Genomic DNA, 23817 nt, shown 5'->3' with positions numbered 1-23817 from the left:
CTTTACATCTTAATCTGTGCACATGGTTCAAATTTCATAGCTGTACATCAAAGGACAAGAAAGTAGGTCACATCATCAAAATCTAGGTCACCTGATATCAAAATTCAATTTTACAACTAAAACTGTGCACATGGTCAAAATTTCATTGCTGTACATCAAAGGACAAGAAAGTAGGTCACTGTCCCCTTGGGCAAGGCAAAATTTTGGACCCAAGGGTTTAATTCAAAACAATCTTGATACAGGTCCACCAAACAACATTTCAAGTCAAATATCTAAGCTGTAGCTTTCTCCCATTTAGAAAACATTTGTTTTATTTTCTGTTTTTACTATGTGTACATAATGAGAATCACTGCCCCCGGGCACGGCCAATTTTAACACCAGGGGAAAAATTTGAACAACTTTGGTAGAGGACCTATAGATGATATATATAATATAGCAAACATCAAAGCTCTATGCCTTGTACCTTCAGACAAAAATATTTTTCATTTTTTTACTATATGTACATAATGAAAGTTAATGACCCCCGGGCTATAATTTGAACAATCTTGGTAAAGGTTCACTTCGCAAAGTCTCATACCATATATTTAACCTCTAGCCTTTGTCAATTCAGAGAAGAGGATTTTTCAATTCTGAGAAGAGGATTTTTCAAGTTTTTACTTTATACATATAAGGAAGATTTTTTAATTTTTTACTATATGTACATAGTGAAAATCAATGACCCCTGGGGATGGGGCCAATTTTGACCCCAGGGCTATAATTTTTACAATCCTGCTAGAGGTTCACTACATAATGTTTCATGCAAAATATCTTAACTCTAGCCTTTGTAAATCTAGAGAAGATGATTTTTTTAAGTTTTTACTATATACATATAAGGAAAACCTATGGCCCCTGGGGCGGGGCTAATTTTGACACTAGAGGCAAAATTTGAACAACTTTGGTAGAGTACCTATAGATGATATCATTTAACAAATATTAAAGCTCTAAGCCTTGTACCTTCAGACAATAAGATTTTTTTTATTTACTATATGTATATATTGAAAATCAATGACCCCCGGGGCGGGGGCAATTTTGACCCCAGGGCTATAATTTGAACAATCTTGCTAGAAGTTCACTTCACAATGTTTCATGCCAAATATCTAATCTCTAGCATTTGTCAATTGCTAGAAGAAATTGTTTTAAAAGTTTTTACTATAAGTTTTTACTATATACATTTTTAGGAAAACCAATGACCTCCGGGGCGGGGCCCGATTTTGATCCCAGGGTTATAATTTGAACAATCTTGGTAGAGGTCTACCAGACAATGCCCTTATGCAAAATATCTAAGCTCTAGGCTTTTGAGTCTTTACAAGAAGGTATTTTAAGTTTTTTACTATATGTACATATATGTGAAAATCAAAGACCCCCGGGGCGGGGCCAATTTTGACCCCAGGGCTATAATTTGAACAATCTTGGTAAGGGTCTACCAGACAATGCCTTATGCAAAAATATCTAAGCTCTAGGCCTTTTGGGTATTTACAAGAAGGTATTTTAAGTTTTTTACTATATCTATATATAGTGAAAATCAATGACCCCGGGGCGGGGCCGATTTTGACCCCAGGGCTATAATTTGAACAATCTTGGTAGAGGTCTACCAGACAATGCCTTATGCAAAATATCTAAGCTCTAGGCCTTTTGGGTCTTTACAAGAAGATTTTTTTAATTTATTCTTATAATTCCTTTTGGTTGCCATGGCAACCAGATTTCTGCATGGAATGAAATTCTTTGAACAACTTTGGAAGCGCTTCACCCAAGGATCAATCCTGCCAAGTTTGGTTGAAATTTGGACTAGTGGTTTTTCACAAGAAGATTTTTTAAGTTCACTATATAATCTATATAACACACACACACACAAACAAACAAACAAACACACACACACACGCACACACACACAGGTGAATCGCTATATGCCACCGCATCGCAGATGCTGCGGTGGCATAAAAATCTCCCCATATCATATATTCTTCTAAACTGGATTTTTGTAAGTTACTGGCAAACTATATTAATATATAATTAAGGGTACTAATTCTTGTCATTTCTGAAATGTATCGTTAACACATACAAAGGTGCCCTAAACTTTAAAGAATATTTAAATATGAAGAAAAAAGGGTAAAACATACTCAGTTAAGAGATATAAAATTTACTGGACAAAAAAGGGAAAAAGCATGTCTATCACAAAACAATGCAAGCTCAATATTTTATAATTAAAAAACTACGATGGAATGAACAAAACTTGATATGGATCCTTATGTGTTTGCACTATTCACCCATTAAAAACTGGTATAAAACGAAAATGTGAAAGGAAGAAGAAACTATTATTTAATTAGGTAATTAACTACAAACTCTTGATTTTATAATTCAGAAATTATATGTCCCGGAGATATTCTAACCTCTACACACACAGTGAGTAACTTTCCTTTTAGTAACTAGTTCAATCAACACATGTATTATTTATACAGGTAAAATGAAAAAAGTTTGTTCAATGCTTTTCTACAACTGATTTGAGGTAGAAATTGTGATTGGATCTTGTTCTTGAAATAAACACACACCATTTATTGCTGTTTATAGTATGTTCAACATTGTCCTAATTTCATGAACTTCTATAGAGTTGAAGATAAAAATTAATGTCATGTGATGAAATATTTGAATCATGTTTTTTTCTATCTCACTTGTAGTATTGTTCAGATATATATAAGGAAGATTTCTAATAACAAACTTTGTTGTACCTACTTTAATATATGAATGAAAGAAGAAAAAAGGGAACAGGTATTTCATAGAGGTATAGGGCATCTGTTTAGACTATTTCACAGCATTTAAAAATAGATGTTGTTAGTATATAAATATATGTCATGTACAATAACAAATAACATAACACCCACGAAACAAGAAGAAAATAATAAAAGAACACAAAAGCATTTAACTATTCAAAAATATAGATATATCTCTACAATATAAAATGAAATAGGGCAATAAATAAAGGCTATAAATTGTAACAATCCAGCACAGGTTGAAATCATATAAATAATGAATTTACAAATCCGTACATACAAGTTTTATAACCAACAGATGACAAATGTTCCTCATTTCAATAAATGTTTATCATCATTCGCAACATGAAACATTGTATGTATTACTGCCTGAATCATTTATATGACAAACTTTACATTTCAGCATTATTTCATTCTTGATTAAAGTTTAACTTACAAATTATGTGAACAGATATTTGATGTTTTTCGTCACAATACAAAATCCGTACATGGTTCTCTGTAAATAATCAGTTTTTATCTTTATCATAGAAACTTTTTATGCTTATGGCCCTAGCTATTTATATGTGATTAACACTTGAGCATGATTCTGTATCCTGTACACTATCAATTCTAGTTTTCTCGTTTTATCTTGAACAGTTATCATATAGTATTATCTTAGAAGATTGGTATGAGTAATGAAGAAATATGTAGAGGACATGAGTGATTAAAGACTTCTGTCGCTTTTATTTCCTTGTACTTGTCACTTGTTTTATCAAGCAAGACCAATACTTTTCAGGAGTTTAATCAATCACAGGCACCTAGGAGCCCCTCACTAACTTCCCTACTTCTATAATTTAATTTATCTCAATGGGGATGAAACTTTCAAATGTATTTGAACCATTGTTGATTCTGCTTCATGGAACTAAACAATACTAGCCTTGTGGTTTATCTGAGTACTGTCTCAAATTTTGGGGTTTTCATGGGGCAGTGTACATTCTGTGGCAGTTTCTGAACAATCAAATTCTTATGACCTGAGAATAAGCTATTGAGATTTTCATTGTAACCTTCGAACCAGGTATTATAATAGGACTTCTATTTCTATACTATATGTACAGACAGTTCTCTCTAAATACTCACACCCTCAACATAATTCTACTTAATGAGATTCTTTAAGACTATGTCACAATTAAAAGTTTTGGAAAATAAGAAAATAGAGTATAGAAAAATCATGACATAAATGAAATAAACAATAAAAATGTAACATTTAATATATGATGATTTAAGTAGCTTTGGAAACATATAAGTATATAAATACATGTACATATATATGTAAAAATTCATGAGGCGAAATTTATTAAATCACTTATATTTAGAAACATTCAAATGTTGGTTTGCTTACACTCTAACACCCAGTATGTAAACTATCATATTGATGCTTGTAAAATGATAATTGCTTGTAAACAATCAAGTAGAAAAATAATAAAACCATGTCACTCAATTTATTTAAATATTTCTGAAGAACCTTTCAATAAATTTATAGAATCTGTAGTCTATCAGATACAATATAAATGTCCCTGTTCCTGAAAAATTTTATGCTCTTATATGATTAACATGTTGTTCAAATGAAGAATTACCAATATTATAAGTTAGAAAGAATATCTAACATAGATAAGGTAAAATTCAACAATTTCTACAAAGGGAGATAATTAGATAATTATTGATAAATGTTTTGCCTGTTCTGCAATAAAATAAATTGTGTTCTATTTCTAAAGAAATGTAAATGACAATAATCATATAAATATAACTCTTGTATGTTCATAAGATACCTTTGTTATAAGGAACCTGTACATATACATTTTGTGAACTTATATATCTTATTTAGCAACGTTAAAATAAATCCTTGTCACAGAACTTAAGACATCCTAGAATAACAATATTATTATGTTAACAATTTCCTTCCATTCTATTCTAATTATAATAGCATGATATACTTAACGAGATAAACTTTTAAAATGATATATCTTCTTAATTGTGTATCATTCAACAAAGAATTTGTCAAATGAACAGTTTTTCTATATATTTTATGTCACTGTTGCACAAGGTCAGAATGTTCAAAAAGTCTTCCTGACTTATAGGATACTTCAAAGCTGAAACTAATTTTATATGTAAGCTTATCTTGAATTGGGCATTTTAGTGCTTAGTCATCACATGTACAGTAAGTAACATTTTTTCACTTTCTGATTAGAAAAAACAAATAGTTAAATACAAATTTAAATATATTAATAAAGCCTTACATAAGTGAACTTTAAAGTGTCAACATTATTGTGCTGTGCATGATTCATAAATGTGTGTTATAAATAATGATCAACTGATATACATACACCTTACTTTCAGCAAACAATAAAAGGGTAAATATAGGAGATAATTGAGTTGTGTCTCGACAAAACCAACATAGTGCGTTTGCGACCAGCATGGATCCATACCAGCCTGTGCATCCCTGCAGTCTGATCAGGATCCATGCTGTTCGCTATCAGTTTCTCTACTTGGTAATAGAGTTGGTAAGCGAACAGCATGGATCCTGATCAGACTGCGCGGATGCGCAGGCTGGTCTGGATCCATGCTGGTAGCAAACGCACTATGTTGGTTTTGTCGTGACGCGGCTCAATTTATTTTTAAAAAATGCTAGATTTTCTCTAAGAAAAAGTACAATATTTACAAAATTTATAAAATTCTAGAATCAATAAATCATGGAATATATTACAATAATAGTGCATTTGAAGTAACCAGATGAAATTAACATTCTAGATTATAGGATGACATTTAAACAGGTCTATATACTGAGCTTAATATCCATACATGTGTTTAAATATAGAGAAAATAAAATTTAAATAATTGAGACTCAAATTAAATAATAAGACTCAAAACTAGCTTTATAATTATCAGACCAAGCTGAAAATCAAATAATTGTATTTCCTTAAATCCACGACATATCCTTGATAAAAAAATTATAAAAGTGCAAGGTATATTGGAAAATATACAGAACTACTTTTCTATTTCATGAATTAATGTATACATAATGAGATTTAATGCTTTTAAAAAAAATTTATCAAGTGATACCAGTTACTATACTGTTAATAATTATACTTTCTGATCAATATTGCATATAATAACAATTATTCATCATTTATTTTTTAAAGAATTTAACTTAACTGTAATTACAGTATAGGGCTTTAAATTTGCTGGTTCTTTCTATCCTGTGGCCTGATTCACAGGTTCATTTATCCGCATATATTTCTTAAATGTGGAAAATCATTTTTGCTAAGTTGAAATTGGTAAAATTGGTATGCTTGTTTGAAAGGCTGCCAATACTGAATCATCACATTCTGAATAATACAGGTTATAAATACAGTTTATTGATTTTCATGATAACTAGTAAATTATTAAGTTTTTTATATAAATAATTTTGAAAACAAGTTAGAAACACATTGAATGATCAAAAGTCATTTACTTTAGCCTGATTTAGTGAGAAAAAAAATCCAGCAAACTGTTAAGTTCGACGACCAGATTCTCCAAGAAATATGAATATAGTGAAAATAAACATCACAAATCAATCCCCCCCTATACAGTTATTAATTTCTATTCTTAGTTACACCTAGATGCATAACACTATTAATAATTTGACTTATCATTAAATTAAAGAATTTTTCTATTTATTCTATAATCTTCTACCAGACTTATAAATTCTATGTTCATGTTAGTCTCAGTATACCAGCACATCATACCAAAAACATTCAAATGATCATAAACTTGTTTATTGGTATCTGTATATTAAAGCTTTATTAGACATACCAGGCAAATAGTTAACTAGATATCCAGCTACATGAGTAAAATATAGAGTAAGAACCTCCCAACAGTTTGTTCTGTAAAGTATGTTTATACTCCCATCACTTCCTAATAAATGTGTTTTGTTCACAGTATCTAATACCAAAATAATCTTGTCAGCATTGATTAAAAATTGAAATACTTAACAGAAATAATTAAACAGATTACATGGACAAATTTTTTCGTTCAACAAATTGTTCAGTTTACATTCTACCATTACTGAGTGAGCACAGCTGTTCTATCGAGTTCTCTTCTTAAACATACAAGTAAATTCTGATTCAAATCTTCCTTTCTTTTCCTGTACTTTTCAATTTCTTTTTCTGTTAATATATAAAATAGTCCAAGTGAAAGCTCAAAAATCTTCCACTATAATCCTGATTGGCTGCTTTATGTGAAGTTGTCATGGAAACACAGTTTATGTAATGTATAAAATGAACAAAATGGAATTTTTTCTTGTCTAATACCAAAATACCACAATAACCATTTCTTATTATGGCCACTCATATTACTTTTATGTATAAAAATTGAAAGAACAAAGTATATGAAATGCCTAAAATGGAATTTGCTAATGTCTGTTGTCCCTATATTTCTACAACCATCTTTTTATGGACATCCATTCCTCCTACAACCTGAAATAGAAAAATTCAAATTCATATTTCTACAAATGAATATCTAAATTTTCGGATCAACATTTGCAAAACAATATATATCTTTTCTTCTAGTGGGCATAACAAGGTTTTTTATCACAAGATTATATTAATGACTTTTCTGCATGAGTGTAACTTTCAATAGGATCATAGGAAAATTTTCATGAAATTATGATGATACTCATAAAGTGATAGTAAATGTTGTTTAAAGAAAAGGTAGAAAGGCAAGTGTTTACACTGGTAAACTTCATCTCTGTTACACAACAAAAGCTGTCAGTAGGACAACAAGTTTGACTATTCTCAGCGCTTGATCAGCAAAAGCAAAAGCCTTTAACTACATCAGACTCATGTGGCTTAGATAATGACATCCAATTATGGTCACAAAGACACCCATAACCTTTAGTATGATCCATGTTACATACCAAGAATTTTGCAAGTTCACAATCAAAAATCCATGTCAAGAATTGTGGGCCTTACAAAGAGACCTTCAGTTATGGTCATGAAGACATGTATTTAAATTCAAGTGAATATCTTTAGTAGTTTTGATTTTTGATTTACATGCAAACTTTTAACCAGGATTTTTTATAGGTTCACATATGATGTTGGACCAGAATTTGTACATAAACATTAACCAAAGTGTTAAGTGATGCCCAGATTAGGATAGGCCTATTTTCCTTAAAAGGTCAAGCAAAAAGCTGAATGACATCACTCTCAGTTAATCTTGGTAAAAATAACCTCTGACTTTCATCCATTAATATTTAAGATATCACCAGCATTAATAGAATAATCTTACTGCACAAAATTCTTCGAATGAGATTTTTCCATCACCATCACTATCTGCATGTATTATTGTTTTGTCCACTATCTGCTGGAGTTGATGATCCTTCAAGTTACTGCCTACCATCATTTTTAATACTTGGTACAGCTCACCATTTGATATGTACCCATCTTTATCCATGTCATATATCTTAAATGCAACTGTAAAATACAACATTAACTTCTATTGTAAATCATTCCAATTTTTCCTCATGATATATACGTGTATGTCTTGACATTATGTTTTCATCAAAGGTAAACTATGACCTATGCTCATTAGACTCAAGAAAGACTAATGTTGTAAATGGCATATTCCTAAGAAAATACTTGAAAAATGTCAATCAAAAGTTGTAAACAATGATTTATAGAGTTTTATACAGTTACAGTTTATTTTATCATGAAATAAAAAGATTTGTGAAATATTTTCTTATGCATAATTAAAATCACGAAATCTAATTGCAGCTTTTTAATCATTTTGGTAATGAAATTCCAATATTTTGACTTTACACATTTCCATTTTATTAAAAGGGGAGTTCAGAGTCAAAATACTGAAATGGAGTAGCCACCTGTATATGACCTGGTCAGGCTACATGGATGTTAAAGACTGGTCTAATTTAATACTTGATGTAGACAAGTCTTTATAATGTCTTACACTAATGGTAAACTATTTTCAAGCATGTTTTCATACCTTTGTTGTAACAAAATTTATCTTGTTTTAACAAGATCCTCTTGTACTATACTAACTATATTTCATTAGTCAAGTCCATATTAACACTAGGTTTGTATAAACCCTGGCATTTGGCATCATGACATTAAATGTCAAATGTAATTTATTCATCAATAAGATTTAACTTTTAAAAGAAAAGATGTCAGTTATAAACATATAAATAAAGAAATAAGAAACTTATTCTGATAATTAAGAAGACTAAAGTGTCTTTATCAAAAAACAATTTCTTTTATAACATTTCAATCTAAAAAACAAAACAGTTAACATTCAAACAAACATAAAGTATCCAAAATGTAAATGTCTCTTTTCATAAAAAAAATTGTAAAAAAAATTACAAATCATTTGAAATGTTTAAACAAACAAAATTTAACAATAAAACTTACATCTTGCAGCTGTCAAATATTTTACAAATTGAATAATAACATTAACAAATTACAAAATCAATTAATACAATTTATAATGTATCTTTAAAAAAAGTTTTAAAAGAATGCTTAATCTCATTTCACGTTGTAAATATGACAGAAAGATGCTTTTAAAAATACAAATTAAATATTCAAAACTATCATAAAAAGACAAGTATGATTAAGCAGTCTATCAAGGAAAAGACTGATTAACCAGTCTGTAACCAGTCTTTTACTGAAAATACTGACCAACCAGTATGTAACCAGTGTAATATGGAAAATATTGACCAACTGGTATGTAACCAGTCTAATATGGAAAATACTAGCCAACCAGTATAATATGGAAACACCGAAATAACCAGTTTGTAACCAGTCTATTATGGAAAATACAGACCAACCAGTATGTACAATTTTTGTATACTTTACATTCAAATTTATAGGCATAAATATCAATTTATAACATGCCTGAACACTTGTCTTTTTATGACATTTAACACAAAAGCCAAAATGCATCAACCTACAAGTGACAAAGTCAATCATCATGTTGATTGTTCCAGCTTACTAGGAAATAAGGTCAATAAAAAGGATGCTCCAAGATGTTCTTTTTTAGGATAAAACTTATTTAATCATTAATGTAGGAATGTTCAAGAAACCTTTTAAGAAAGTCATCACTATGACAGTACCTATAACCATATCACAAAAATACATTTCCACTATGTATACAAGTTCATACAAAGTGGACTAATTGTGAAATCAATGGAAACTTTTACTTCCTTAACTTTACTGTGAACATTACAATAATTTTTGTGATTTTGTGAGTAAATGCTATATAATTAACAGCAATATGTCTTCAGTTTAACAGACAATATTTTACTAAGTTCTTTTTCAAGATTTAGTCAAAACTATGTAATATCAAAATATAAATGACTGAATGCTGTTGGTACAGCAACTACATAAAAACTTGACCTTTGCCCTGTTAAATCTGGGAAATGCACTTATACTACAAACATGGAACTTCAAGTTAGTAGTTAAAGGGATTGTTTATAAATTTGAGCAACATACAAGGGAAATGCTATTACGAGGGATGATCCAAAATAACATATCATTTTTATTTTAGACACTGTTAACTTGATTGGTGACATGTGTACCAGACAACTACCTGTCCATAGCTTTTTTTCAAATTAATTTCACTTTATCTTGATGGCGTCATAATTTGTCTTTTTTAAGTTTTTAACGTGACCTACCTGTCTTTGGCTGCCCAGGCCATTAGAAAAACAATTTTCCTTTTAAAAAAAATGTTTCCTGTCCACTGGATAACCTAACAGGTGTCACAAAATGGTAGTGTGCCGCAAACAGATTACTATAGTTATAGAATTACAAGGCATGCTTGCAATTTTTATATGAAATATTATTGTTCTATCTTATTTTAATATTTTATGGTTCCAATTAATTTCAATTTATGGTTTATTTCACCACCTGTATCTAAGCAACAGTAAAGTTTATATTATTTTGGATCATCCCTCGTATACTAAAGTTCTTATATTACATCAACTAAGATCAATTATATATTTATTTTGCAATTGCCAATTCCCCTGAGAGCCAGGCTTTAAGCTAACATTATACAATATTCATCATATATAACTGGAGCTATTGGGAAATTCAACATAAACATAACTTTAAACAGACATAATTTTATCATTTTAGATCTCAGTCAATAAAACATAAATTCATATAAATTCATATGATGAATTTCAAGCCACCAAAATGTGATATAACTTTCACTAGGAAGTGTACTCTGTTCAAAATTGACACAAATTTTAACTAGTCATAGGAGTAATGAAAACCCCTACCATCTCCATGAAAGAGAATTTTATTTAAGTTATAATCATAAATGTGAAGGAGGACCTTTGACTTAAGCCCTTCAAAGAGCATAGAAATTATAGGGCTTACATAAAATTGTCTTATATTTGACCTTGATCATCTGACAATGATACAGTTCAGCACATCACTTTGTTGATGTGGTTTGGAAAATATCCTTCAAGGGGTCTTGGATTTATAAAACATACACAAACTTGTTTGCTATTGAACCTTGAGTGCATAGGTTCTGAAAATTACCTTGTTAATGTGAACATTTGAATAATACTTCAAGGGTAAAGAGTTTATAAAGTAGAGCAGACATTTGACTTTCAAATCTGACAATGATCACCCAGCTACAAAGCGGCACATTGAAATATGTACAGGTAAACATTGGAGTCAAAACTGAGGTAATCCTTTAAGGGAAAAAGAATTCATAGCTGTCACAGGGGTGGAATGGGTTCTGCACATCGTCTTGTTTAGGTAAACATTTCAGCAAAGTTTGAAGATAAGTCTTCTAAGGGTATACAGAGCAGACACAGTGGGAATGGACAGACAGACAAAACGCAGTGCTTCCAATAAATCCCCCACCCCAGTACTGATGTTGAGGGGTATAATTAAACAGCAATGAGAGAAAAGTAATCACTTCTTGGTGTAAAAACTGTTCAGTTCCTGCAATTAAAATCATTCTATCAAACTAGCAGTAAATATTAAAATCAATACTAAATAAAATCCGATGAGAAGATAATTTATACAGGGAATCATAACTCAACTTCTGTTTCTCATTGTTAATTGAACTAGTAAAAAAAAATATCAATTAAACATAAAATATTTCATTAAATATAGTCAGAGACTGATACTCAAGACTGTTAAATTTTTGCATATTTGTATAATTTATGTTCTCAGCAATTGTTTTATGATACCCTGTAACATATGTTAAAGAGAAATGATTTCTAAAACTACAAGAATTAACAGAAGCTGTTAATATAAAATCATACACACACATACACACATTTGCTTTCTTTATAAAAAAAATACACAAACAAGAAAATCTCTTCAGTAAAATACATAAAATAGAATAAAACTAACAAAACTGATTTTAATGTATTAATTCACAGCACACTGCATCTTGTGATAAAAATTTGGAGGATAAAAGGGTTAAAAAAGCATTGGACATGTTATCAGCAAACAGTGGGACCCCTGGAAAACCCTTAGATTATTTTCTAGCTGCCAGTTGGAAGAACCTCATCCTATACATTAACTTTTCCCAAACAATGGAAATATTGTCATCACAATAAAATGCAGGCGAGATACCTTTTCCAAGGCTATTTCTTACTTTAGTGTATCAGATAAATATTCTGCAATTTGATAGTCAAGTTCTTAGCATGTATTTTTGGCTGATCAGATCAAAATTTTGTCTTTCGTTTGGTTTTGTAACTTCTATAATTATCTTGAAAAGTTGAATATAAAGCATTGAATATTTAATAACTCTAGAACTACACAGACACAATAATATCAGGTTTCTTTAAATTACTAAGGAGGAATGACACATTGACACCATGTATATATATATACTGATGGTGTAACCTTTTATATTATCATGGTTATGTCGTAAAACAATATTTAGTAGTTCATGGGTGATAAATTTAGTAAATGATTAAAACTACCAACATGTTAATGGGACAGGGGAATCATTAGGGATAAAGGTTGGTATTCTGAAAATTACAGAATCATGCATAGACAGTATATTATATTATGTGCATCATAGAAATATACTTTGCTTTCCATAAACAAAATAATCTATGTATTAACAATATGCAACCCTAACATTTGTTGATAACATGTTCTCTGGATTATCAAAAATACAAAAATGTGATAATGTAAAAAAATCTACAAAGTTTGTATGCAAATGTTTGTAAATATAAATGGTCAGTGAAGTATGAATTACATTCAAGCTGATTTTATTACCCACCAAGATACCAGCAATTCTTATAAGTATAATAGTTTTGGAAGAGATGTGCACTTATAATGTTAAAATATGAGAATCCATTCATCCCTAGAAACATCTGTTCGTCTTTTAATACATACTTTAAATATCTAGTAACCAGGTACCAAGTTTACAAAGAACATTTATAGTAAGCAATGTAATCACATTGATTTTATTTTTAGTAGCATGTCCTTTGCCAAACATTTTTGGAAACCTTCGATTGAAGTAAAATGTTCAGTGGTTTATTGTTTATGTTTAATCACATAAGTTACTAAATAACTTTTGAAGGTACACACAAATCTTTCAAGAAAATTTCTTCATTAAAGTTTCAATACTGACAAGTACTCTAGACATAAAACAACCAATGACTTATATTAATAATAATGGTTAAAACTTTATTCTCAACAAGATATGTTTGTAAAACATGTATGCCCCCTATCGGCAGCCAATAAGTCATGTGATCAGGTTATTATGCATGACTTCTGACCCAGTGAACAATAAATTAGTAAGGGTTATCTAGTATCTACTGGTCATGACTAGTCACAAGGTAATAATTATTGTGACCCCATAGGTTGTGTGCAGCAATTTAAGTTATTACAAATCTTACCAAATAATATATGCATAAATTTCATGAATAATGTAGGCCTCATTAATGACAGCCAAGTTGTTATATTACATAAGACCTTCAAATGTGTATACCAAAAGCATTTTTAGTTTAAAATCAAAATATCAACCAAGGCAACTTGAGTTGTTGAGTTATTGGTCAGGAACCTTCATTAAGTACAAGGTCAATATGACATTGACCCCTTGACCCCAAAATCAATAGGGGTCATCTGCTGAACATGACCAATCATCATACAAAGTTTGAAGTTCCTAGGCCTAAGTGTTCTTTAGTTATTGATCGGAAACTGTTTTTACCTACAAGGTCAGTGTGACCTTGACCTTGGACCCCTTGACCCCAAAATCAATAGGGGTCATCTGCTCGCAATGACCAATCATCATACCAAGTTTGAAGTTTCTAGGCCTAAGCGTTCTTTAGTTATTGATCGGAAACCGTTTTTACCTACAAGGTCAATGTGACCTTGACCTTTGACCCCTTGACCCAAAAATCAATAGGGGTCATCTGCTGGTCATGACCAACCATCATACCAAGTTTGAAGTTTCTAGGCCTAAGCGTTCTTAAGTTATTAATCAGAAACCGTTTTTACCTACAAGGTCAATGTGACCTTGACCTTTGACCCCTTGACCCAAAATCAATAGGGGTCATCTGCTGGTCATGACCAATCACCATGCTAAGTTTGAAGTTCCTAGGCCTAAGGGTTCTTAAGTTATTGATTGGAAACCATTTTTACCTACAAGGTCAATGTGACCTTGACCTTTGACCCCTTAACCCCAAAATCAATAGGGGTCATCTGCTGGTCATGACCAAACACCATACCTAGTTTAATGTTCCTAGGCCTAAGGGTTCTTTAGTTATTGATCGGAAACAGTTTTTGCTTACAAGGTCAATGTGATCTTGACCTTTGACCTCAAAATCAATAGGGGTCATCTACTTGTCATGACCAATCACCATACCAAGTTTGAAGTTCCTAGGCCTTAAGGTTCTGTAGTTATTGATCAGAAACCGTTTTTACCTACTAAGTCAATGTGACCTTGACCTTTGACCCCTTGACCCCAAAATCAATAGGGGTCATCTGCTGGTCATAACCAATCACCATATCAAGTTTGAAGTTCCTAGGCCTCAGGGTTCTTTAGTTATTGATCGGAAACAGTTTTTGCTTACAAGGTCAATGTGATCTTGACCTTTGACCCCAAAATCAATAGGGGTCATCTACTTGTCATGACCAATCACCATACCAAGTTTGAAGTTCCTAGGCCTAAAGGTTCTTTAGTTATTGATCGGAAACCGTTTTTACCTACAAGGTCAATGTGACCTTGACCTTTGACCCTTTAACCCCAAAATCAATAGGGGTCATCTGCTGGTCATGACCAATGACCATACCAAGTTTGAAGTTCCTAGGCCTAAGCGTTCTTTAGTTATTGATCGGAAACCGTTTTTACCTAAGAGGTCAATGTGACCTTGACCTTTGACCCCTTGACCCCAAAATCAATAGGGGTCATCTACTGATCATGACTAATCACCATGCTAAGTTTGAAGTTCCTAGGCCTAAGGGTTCTTTAGTTATTGATCGGAAACCGTTTTTGCTTACAAGGTCAATGTGACCTTGACCTTTAACCCCTTGACCCCAAAATCAATAAGGGTCATCTACTTGTCATGACCAATCACTATTCCAAGTTTGAAGTTCCTAGGCCTAAGGGTTCTTTAGTTATCACTCGGAAACCATTTGGTCTACGGACCAACGGACCGACAAGTGCAAAGCAATATACCCCCACTTTGAAACCACTTTTTCAAAGTGGGGGCATAATAATTATGAAAATAACAATCTTACATTAACTGTATGTAACACAGTATTAGAATGAAAATAAGGAAGCATAAAAGTTTGGGGATGAATGGATTATCATATATTATAACTAATCTAGTTAGTATATAGTATTACCAAGATAATCTATAACCAGTTAGAACCTGATTTACTTGTGTAATTCATACCGTAATGATGTGTAAAAGTAAATGCATGCTACACTGTAAAGACTAGTCCTGAGTAAAAAAGATACATTGTTTTCATCACTTGTAACACAGCTTCTAGCCCAGTTGTCTCCCTTGCTGAAATCTGTCTGTCATATATGTGCAAGTCTCAAAATCATTTTCAACAGAAGCTAAAGCTGCATACTCTTAAACTAACTGCATCATAGATCATTCCAATCAAGCTTGTTTGGTCATTTTAAATAATTTACAGTTTTTTTTTTTCCAACAAATGCTCTTGCATGTAAATTTTCAATTCTGTTAATAATTGAACAATTTTCATTTTTTCGGGTTAATAACATGAGAGCCACATATATTTTTTGAAGGTTAGTAAACGGACTAGCTTATTGTTTTCTTGGTTAAAGCAGCCTTAAGTAAAGCATATTAATGAATTGCTCTTAACATCCATCACTAATCAAATGACTTTAATACACTTGATAGATGCACTATTTTTCAATTATTTTGATATTTCTGAAAAAAAAAGAGTAAAATCTCCATATGAAAAAATGTTTAATTTGATATTTATTTTTAGTTTCAGTTTTAAAAGCACAAATCTTTGATGGTTACATAAATAATCATTTGGTAGTCAATCAATTTAGTTTTTATGGATGCTGTACCAATATCAGGTAACTATTAATTATATTCAATTCATTGTGATATATTCTATCTCTCTATCTTTTTTTTGACATTTACTCTCTCTTTCTTTTTTTGACATTTACTCTATCTCTCTTTCTTTTTTTGACATTTACTCTATCTCTCTTTCTTTTTGTCATAAACTCTATCTCTCTTTCTGATATACTTTATCTCTCTTTCTTTTTGTCATGTACTCTATCTCTCTTTTTTTTTGTCATATACTGTATCTCTCTTTCATTTTGTCATTTAATACTCTATCTCTTTTTCTTTTTGTCATATACTTTATCTCTATTTCTTTGTCATATACTCTATCTCTCTTTCTTTTTGTCATATACTCTATCTCTCTTTCTTTTTGTCATATACTCTATCTCTCTTTCTTTTTGTCATATACTTTATCTCTCTTTCTTTTTGTCATATACATTATCTCTCTTTCTTTTTGTCATATACTTTATCTCTCTTTCTTTTTGTCATATACTCTATCTCTCTTTCTTTTTGTCATTAACTTGTTTTGGGGCATTTGCTTCCAATATTTATGCTAGCCCAACCTTAGCAGGAGATAATTTATTCACTTATATCTATGCACTTTTATGTGCTTACAGCATTTTTCTTGATTAATTTTACTGTTGAAAGGGTGTAAGGAGGCACTATAAATTGAGTAATTTTAGAATTGTTGTGGTATTTTAAAATTATTTACATAAAAAACATGTAAAAGAGTAACTGATTAATAAGCAGATAAAAATTAGCAGTTAAAACTAAACTAGCAAAATGATATGACAGACAAAATGTAGCAGTTAGAAGACTGTCTCTTACAAAGACTAACTGGCTGCTGCTTGTACAAGCGAGAAATGTTAAATCACTCTTTGTGTTTCATACTTACACCTAAGTTTTGACTCTTTGTTACACTTAACACTAAATTGCGATACACCGTCTATGAATTCTGCAATAAAGAAGGTAACATGACTGAACAACAGGAATATAGATGCTTTAACATGGTCTCAACATAAGCACCAATACTTACAACGCAACTTGCTCTCCTTATCTCCTTTAACACTAAATTGTGACACACCTTCAATGAATTCTGAAATACATAAACACTTGCATATACATATCATTGAAATGAATGGCCAATATACATGTAGAATGTTTGAACACTTCATACATACGAAACATTTCATCATTACCAGCTAAAGAGTTTACCTGGGTAAATCAAAATACAAATGTACAATGATATGAAAAACACTGACCTCTGACAGTATATGAAATGACACCACCATTTCAAAGCATGGTTGTTGTTAAATTTATGCATTTCAGTTTAATTAAGTAAGTACACATCAAATTCAAATGTTTGCATTAGTTTGCTACAGTAAGAAATAACCGATTGATATATATAATTTATCTCTTAAATAGTCAGTTACTAGTAAATCAGTCATAGCTTACCTACATATGTATATGGCATTTTGCTTTGAATAGATAAGGGGGAAAATCATTAAATCTAACAAACGGTGACCTATAAAGTTGCACACTTGCATCAACAATTTATTGTGACAATTTTACAATAGAAATAGTGTTCAGTTCCATAGCCGATTGTATTGTATGGTATGGTATTGGAAAATAGATATAATATATTATAGAACAGGCAACAGATTGCTGTAAGTTCGGGGCTATTTGCTTAATTTCCTGTTATCAAGACTACTTGTATTACGAGGCTTAGAAGCTAAATAATATTCCTATTGATTTTGTGAGGAACAATTGAATTACTCCCCCATAGTCTGGGCTGAAATATTGCAAAATTCTTGTTACTAGGATCAATATTTACTGATTTACATCAGGTATAACCCATACACAGGACCAAGTGAGCTGTATCAAAACAAATATGCCACCATTACACTAGCTCTTGTAACACTAATGCTTTAATCTATGAAAAATGATATAAACCCATCCATGAAGCATGGAAATGATCTGTCCTATCATTGATGTATCAAATCAATAAACACTGAGACAGTTCAAACTTTCTAATTAGTGCAGTTTAAAATGAGATCTGCTGACAAACTGTGGCAAAACATTCCCATTAGTTTATAATGACTATTTTCCTTCTATTTTTCTATGATAACCAGTCACCTTCAATATATTTATCAGAGGTTTTGTTATATCTTTTTCACTAAACAAATTGCATAAAACAAACTGTAAGAGAATATTTGGTTGTTGAAGCATGATATTATACAGCATTGATATTGCCTGAACAAGGATGCAATTTCAAACCTTTTCACAGAGTATCATGAATAATGAATAGAGGAATGAAAATTGATATTTGCTTCCAACATAACTGTGACAGCCAAGTGAGGTAATATGCTCCTGCCATCACTCTACAGTAAAATACATAGAGAATAAAACTACAACTTTATAACTATGTTTATTTATAACAAAATTATCCCTGTATGGAATAGTATTTACTGTATATTTTGAGGCATGGCACATTGATTGTCTTTACCCAATCTGATGTCTCCCTGTGATGGTCCACTCAAGTTGTTTACATAATGTCTTTAAATCATTGTCAAGTAATTTTCTCTACAAGTCCCCATAGGTCTGATCCAATTGATTCTTGTACTACACTATTTTCTTTGGGTAAGATTATTCTTCCAACCAAATGACTCCAAAGCTAGATAAGGTAACTTTCTCTTCAAAATAACTTCAAAGCCAGCAATGGTAAATCTCTCTGTGTTCAAAATCTCTTTAAAATCTCTTTAAGACCAGGAAAGGTACCTCTTTTCAAAAGTCTCTTCAAAATGTCTTTTAAGCCAGAATAGGTACCATTTTATATGTTGACTCCCTGTTAAAAATCTTGATAAGGCCAGAAATAATCTTTGTTCAAAATGTTGATAAAGCCAAGAATGGTAACTGTCTCTAAAGCCAGGAGAGGTACCGTCTTCAAAGCTAAGTATGTTAATTATTCTTTTTTTCGACTGTTCTCAAGTCCAGGTACAGTTTTATACACAATAAAAATCTTTAGGCTATTGTACGTCACTTATCTTTTCATATCATCAAGGTATAGTAAAGTTGACTTGGTTGAATTTTTTCAGATACACAATTTATAAAATCATATTTAATAAAGTATGATTTCTATTGTAAGAGACAATTAACAAATTTGAGACAATGACAAAAACATAATTAACATATGGTTTAAGTTTAGACAAACTGTAAACTGTGTAAAACAGAAATGTTAAAATAACAAAATCTTGTATTAAATGCCTTCCTGTCAAAAAAAAGAAAGCAATTTATATCTTACAAGTTTTTAGCTTGTTCTTTATTCATCTTACAATGTGAAACACCATCACAAAATGAGGTCAAATTAAGAATAACCATATTCACAATACCTACAAAAATTTAAAAAAAATTCAACAGTTTTTTGGATGTGGAAGTTTTGTGAATTATGAATTACCAATGTGGAGCAGATATGAGGAAAGCTGCGTTTTCTGTTACCATGTGCCAGAGTCTGATAGTAGATAAACACTGCACTGTCAATTATACATTCTCTATACATGTACCTTGTCTGCTATAGCAAGATAAACTCTAAAATTACTTCATGACTTATATAAAATAATATAACAAATATTTATCAGCAAAAATTATCAAAACAGACACAAACTAAAAGATATATAATTGATAATGACTTACATATAATTTGAAATAAATAAACTGGTTATCAAAATTTTCTAATCACAGTTCTTATTTATATCAATGTTTCATGATACAAAGACAAATACTTAAATATCTAACATTAAGATGAAAACATAAGGAATTTGATCTTGGACTTATAAAACTATTGTTATCTAATAATTATAGGTTCTACCAATACTGAAAGGGAAAGAATAAAACCTGAATTTCCTGTAACAGACATGATATTTATACATTAGTCACTTATATTGCTTAAAAGCCATAAAAGTTTAAAAAATTATCAGTAGCATCCCAAGACAGGAATGTGTTAGAAATGTAACAGCTCTGCCACACAACTTGTCTAGATATATTGTGTCTCCAAGGAGAGATTGAGTGAATTTACAATATAAGATCAGACCTAAAATCAATGAAGGTTACAATTTATAACAGAGAATATGAGCAAACAAAAGCTTATTTCATACAGCACCATCATTACTGCATCATTTAGGTCAATTATACCTTCAGGAACAATAAATATAGCAGGGAAATAATGTTCTCTCTTTCTTAAAACAATCCTCAACAAGAGCTGTCCACAAAACAAGTGATTTATCGGTAAGAAACCGCTTTAAAAAACCATCTTAATATACATTTTTTTCAGAAATGTTGAAAAAGGGTATAATTACATGTATTTCTGTCAAAAATATCAGTGTTTTTTTTTTTCAATTTTCAAAATAACCTGTGGCTTTCTGAAGGGGAAAATATAGCGCAATAAATCGGAAAAGGGGGAAATCAAATTATGAATTTACCCGCACATTTTATAAAATTTTCAATTTCAATTCAATTTAACATGTATTGTACATAGCAGAGGCTATCTATAGGGACAGCATTTACTGTCTTCTAGCTGCTGTTAAGTTGTGGTTCTGGTGAAGAATGTGCACAAGGAATTTTAGGGGGAAATATTAGCATTTTCAGGGGAAATTATACCTATTTTGGGCTAGGGGAAACAGCCTTTATTTGGCTGTAAAGTTCAGGGAAAAAATCACTGAATATAGACAGTGTGCTACAATTATAATCCCTATAATAATGTGAGTAAAGTTTCAAATGTTTTTTTAAAGATAACCTTGCAATATGAATGAAAATCTTTACCAGGACACTTTAAAGGGACTTCATTGAGGTTTTTTGACAAGATGGGACTGTAAATATATTTGAACGAAACATTTTTGCAAGACTTGTATACTGTTTGATATAGGTCTGGGCCAATAACTTGACAGTATGCTAATTTTCATATCATTCCCTCACCCGACTTTTTCCAGAATACTCATTTTTATTTTAAAAATTACCCTAAAATGAAAAGCTTTACAATGCTTTTTGCTGAAATCAGTCTCAGAACTGCCAGAAAAATTGATCTTCAATTTATTTTTAGTATATTTCTTGACTATAACTCATAGATTATTTCCATTTAAAGTACTTCCTTCATTTGATCTATATAAAAAATTTCAATTTGATGTTTTAAGACTTTTTGACCTCAAAGGTATAATTCAGTCAAAATCATTGAGTATTGTGTCCTTGACTATGGCCTACAATTATGATCACAAATTAAACAATTATAAAGTTTTATGCAAATACTTTCAATTGGTGAGTTAAAGGAACCATCAGAAATCTTCCAGTTCAAAAAGGAAAAAATATGTAACTGCACATTTTAAAAAAAACAGATTTGGATGCTGAGAAGAACATCTCTTTCAAGTAATACTTCACCAAGTTAAGCAAAAAATGCAACTGTGAAAATGAATCACTGAAATAATGCATTATGTTATTAAATTTTGGTTTCTAAATGGCTATTCTTAAATGTAGAAAATATGTAATATATTTTTGATTACAAACATAAAATAATAAAATGAACTTATACAATGAAAAGGACAACACAGTAAATATATCATTACACCAAATAAACCAAAATAAAGAAAAGACTGAAAATAAGCGGATATATATTTTTGTTACATTCTTAAAGCTTCAGACCAGCCATAATATTTCAAGAAAATCAAACTTGTGAAAATTTACTAGGATTTTTATAAAAAGATTCAAGATTCAAGTAATAATTTACATGTTATGTGAAATTTGTTTGTTTGTTTGTTTCATTGTAAACCTTTTTCCAACAGTATTTCAGTCATATAGGCGGGTAGTTTCCTAACCATTGTTCCTGGAGAGTTACACCAGTACTAGACTACCTTCCTCCGAGCTAAACTACCAAAGCATCTCCCGTGGATCGAACCCACGTCAGAGAGGTAACTGGATTAGAAGTCATCGACTCTAACCCCTCGACCATGGAGGCAGTCTTTAAGACTCATTTTGCAGTATTTATTAATCACTATATTTCTTCTGCATAATTATAGCAGTAAGAACTATTTTTGCTTATTTTGACCTATTTATGGTAATTTGTGCGGATAGTAAAAGCCTAAGGCAAACTGTAAATTACTTTCTTTGATTAGCTCACAATATTTTACCTTAAAAATCATTTTCAAAATTTTCATAAAAATTAGCATTTTTTCTGAAGGCATGCTGCTTTAATTGGAAATAGTTTTATATTATTTTGAAATTGTAGGCAGAATGTATTTTCAGGAATATTATAAAGTAAATTCACATTTAAAACAAATCTGTAAAGGAAATGATTATAACTTATTGAAATATTTTGTAATATAGTTATACTAATATATATATGACTAATTTTAAATTACATGTACTGTACATAGATTTTGTCTCTTATTTATTTATTTATAAACAACAATTTACAATAACAACAACAACAACAAGAAAAACCATAAAATAAGGTTTTAAATTTTACCATTTACTAAAACAAAAGTATTCCAGTTAGTAGACTAATACTGAAGCTGACAGGTCTCAGAGACTCTGTATACACAGCTTCAGTATTTTGTTGTAAAGTTTTCTTAAAACATAGAAATTTGACTTTGTCTGGAACATTTATATGTAAAATCTCATAGAACATCACATATAAAGTTCTGACAGTTGATGACACGTACAATCTTAAAATATATCAGAATATTAAATCTTATTATCATTATGCAAAATCATCAATAAAAAGCAAATACAACACTTTTGCCTATCTTACACTGTATCCAAAAGGCTCCCATGTGTAACTTTTTTTCAATACACCTTAAATGCATTTTTGTTTTCAATCAGTAAATATTTATATCTTTTTTGTGTCAATAAATGATTTTTTTACTTAATTGCTGCTAAATGTAGCAATATTGTGAACATGAATGATTCAAATTAATAACATGTAAACATTTTCAATATTGAGACAAAGATGTTCTTATGATGATTTGAAACAGTTAAGAGATAAACTGTGTATGAAATAAAAAAATTCTATATCTTTGACCATGAGCCTAGCAACCTCAAAATACCGATACAGATCCATGCATGGTATATTCACATCAAATTAGAATAGAAAATATGCTTTTGATTAATTTACTCTACAATTTAAACAAAACATAGCTTCCTATGTTGACTGCTGCTTGTTAGTGGTTATTTAATGGCCATTTTATGTTGGACAAAATCTTATTGCAAATGATGACCAGAAGAGTGATCTCTCCTCCATAAACAGCAGAAGAAAAATCTGTTTTTAGGCACACAACATGTCAAGGTCAAGTCAACCTAGGTAACAGGGACATTTGGCTGACCTGTTGTGACTTAGGAGGGTGGCACAAAAAAGAGCCGTTTTTGTTAGACATGATGCCTTGCATAGTACTGTCTTCTTTTGACCACAACTGTGTGAAGAAT

General features: G+C 30.7%; 1 protein-coding gene across 2 annotated transcripts in view; it reads right to left on the bottom strand.

The window, feature by feature from the left end:
* Positions 1–3523: 3523 nt before the first annotated feature.
* LOC132714238 (calcineurin subunit B type 1) overlaps positions 3524–23817 on the bottom strand; it is a 27333-nt gene continuing 7039 nt past the window's right edge. Inside the window, exons 4-6 of one of the 2 annotated variants that reach the window (XM_060697044.1) lie at positions 17390–17449; positions 8106–8290; positions 3524–7294 (exon numbers count right to left, since the gene is read on the bottom strand). In XM_060697044.1, coding sequence (XP_060553027.1) covers positions 7247–7294; positions 8106–8290; positions 17390–17449 — 293 coding nt within the window. In that variant the 3' untranslated portion in view covers positions 3524–7246. Of the gene's footprint in view, positions 7295–8105; positions 8291–17248; positions 17309–17389; positions 17450–23817 lie in introns of both variants that reach the window. The other variant, XM_060697045.1, reaches the window with a different exon arrangement.

This window comes from Ruditapes philippinarum, unplaced genomic scaffold (assembly GCF_026571515.1).
Source record: "Ruditapes philippinarum isolate M1 unplaced genomic scaffold, ASM2657151v2 ctg35_1_1_1_1, whole genome shotgun sequence".
NCBI classification, from domain to species: domain Eukaryota; kingdom Metazoa; phylum Mollusca; class Bivalvia; order Venerida; family Veneridae; genus Ruditapes; species Ruditapes philippinarum.
Note: the sequence above shows the minus strand (reverse complement) of the source record. Positions and strands in the feature narration are given on the sequence as shown.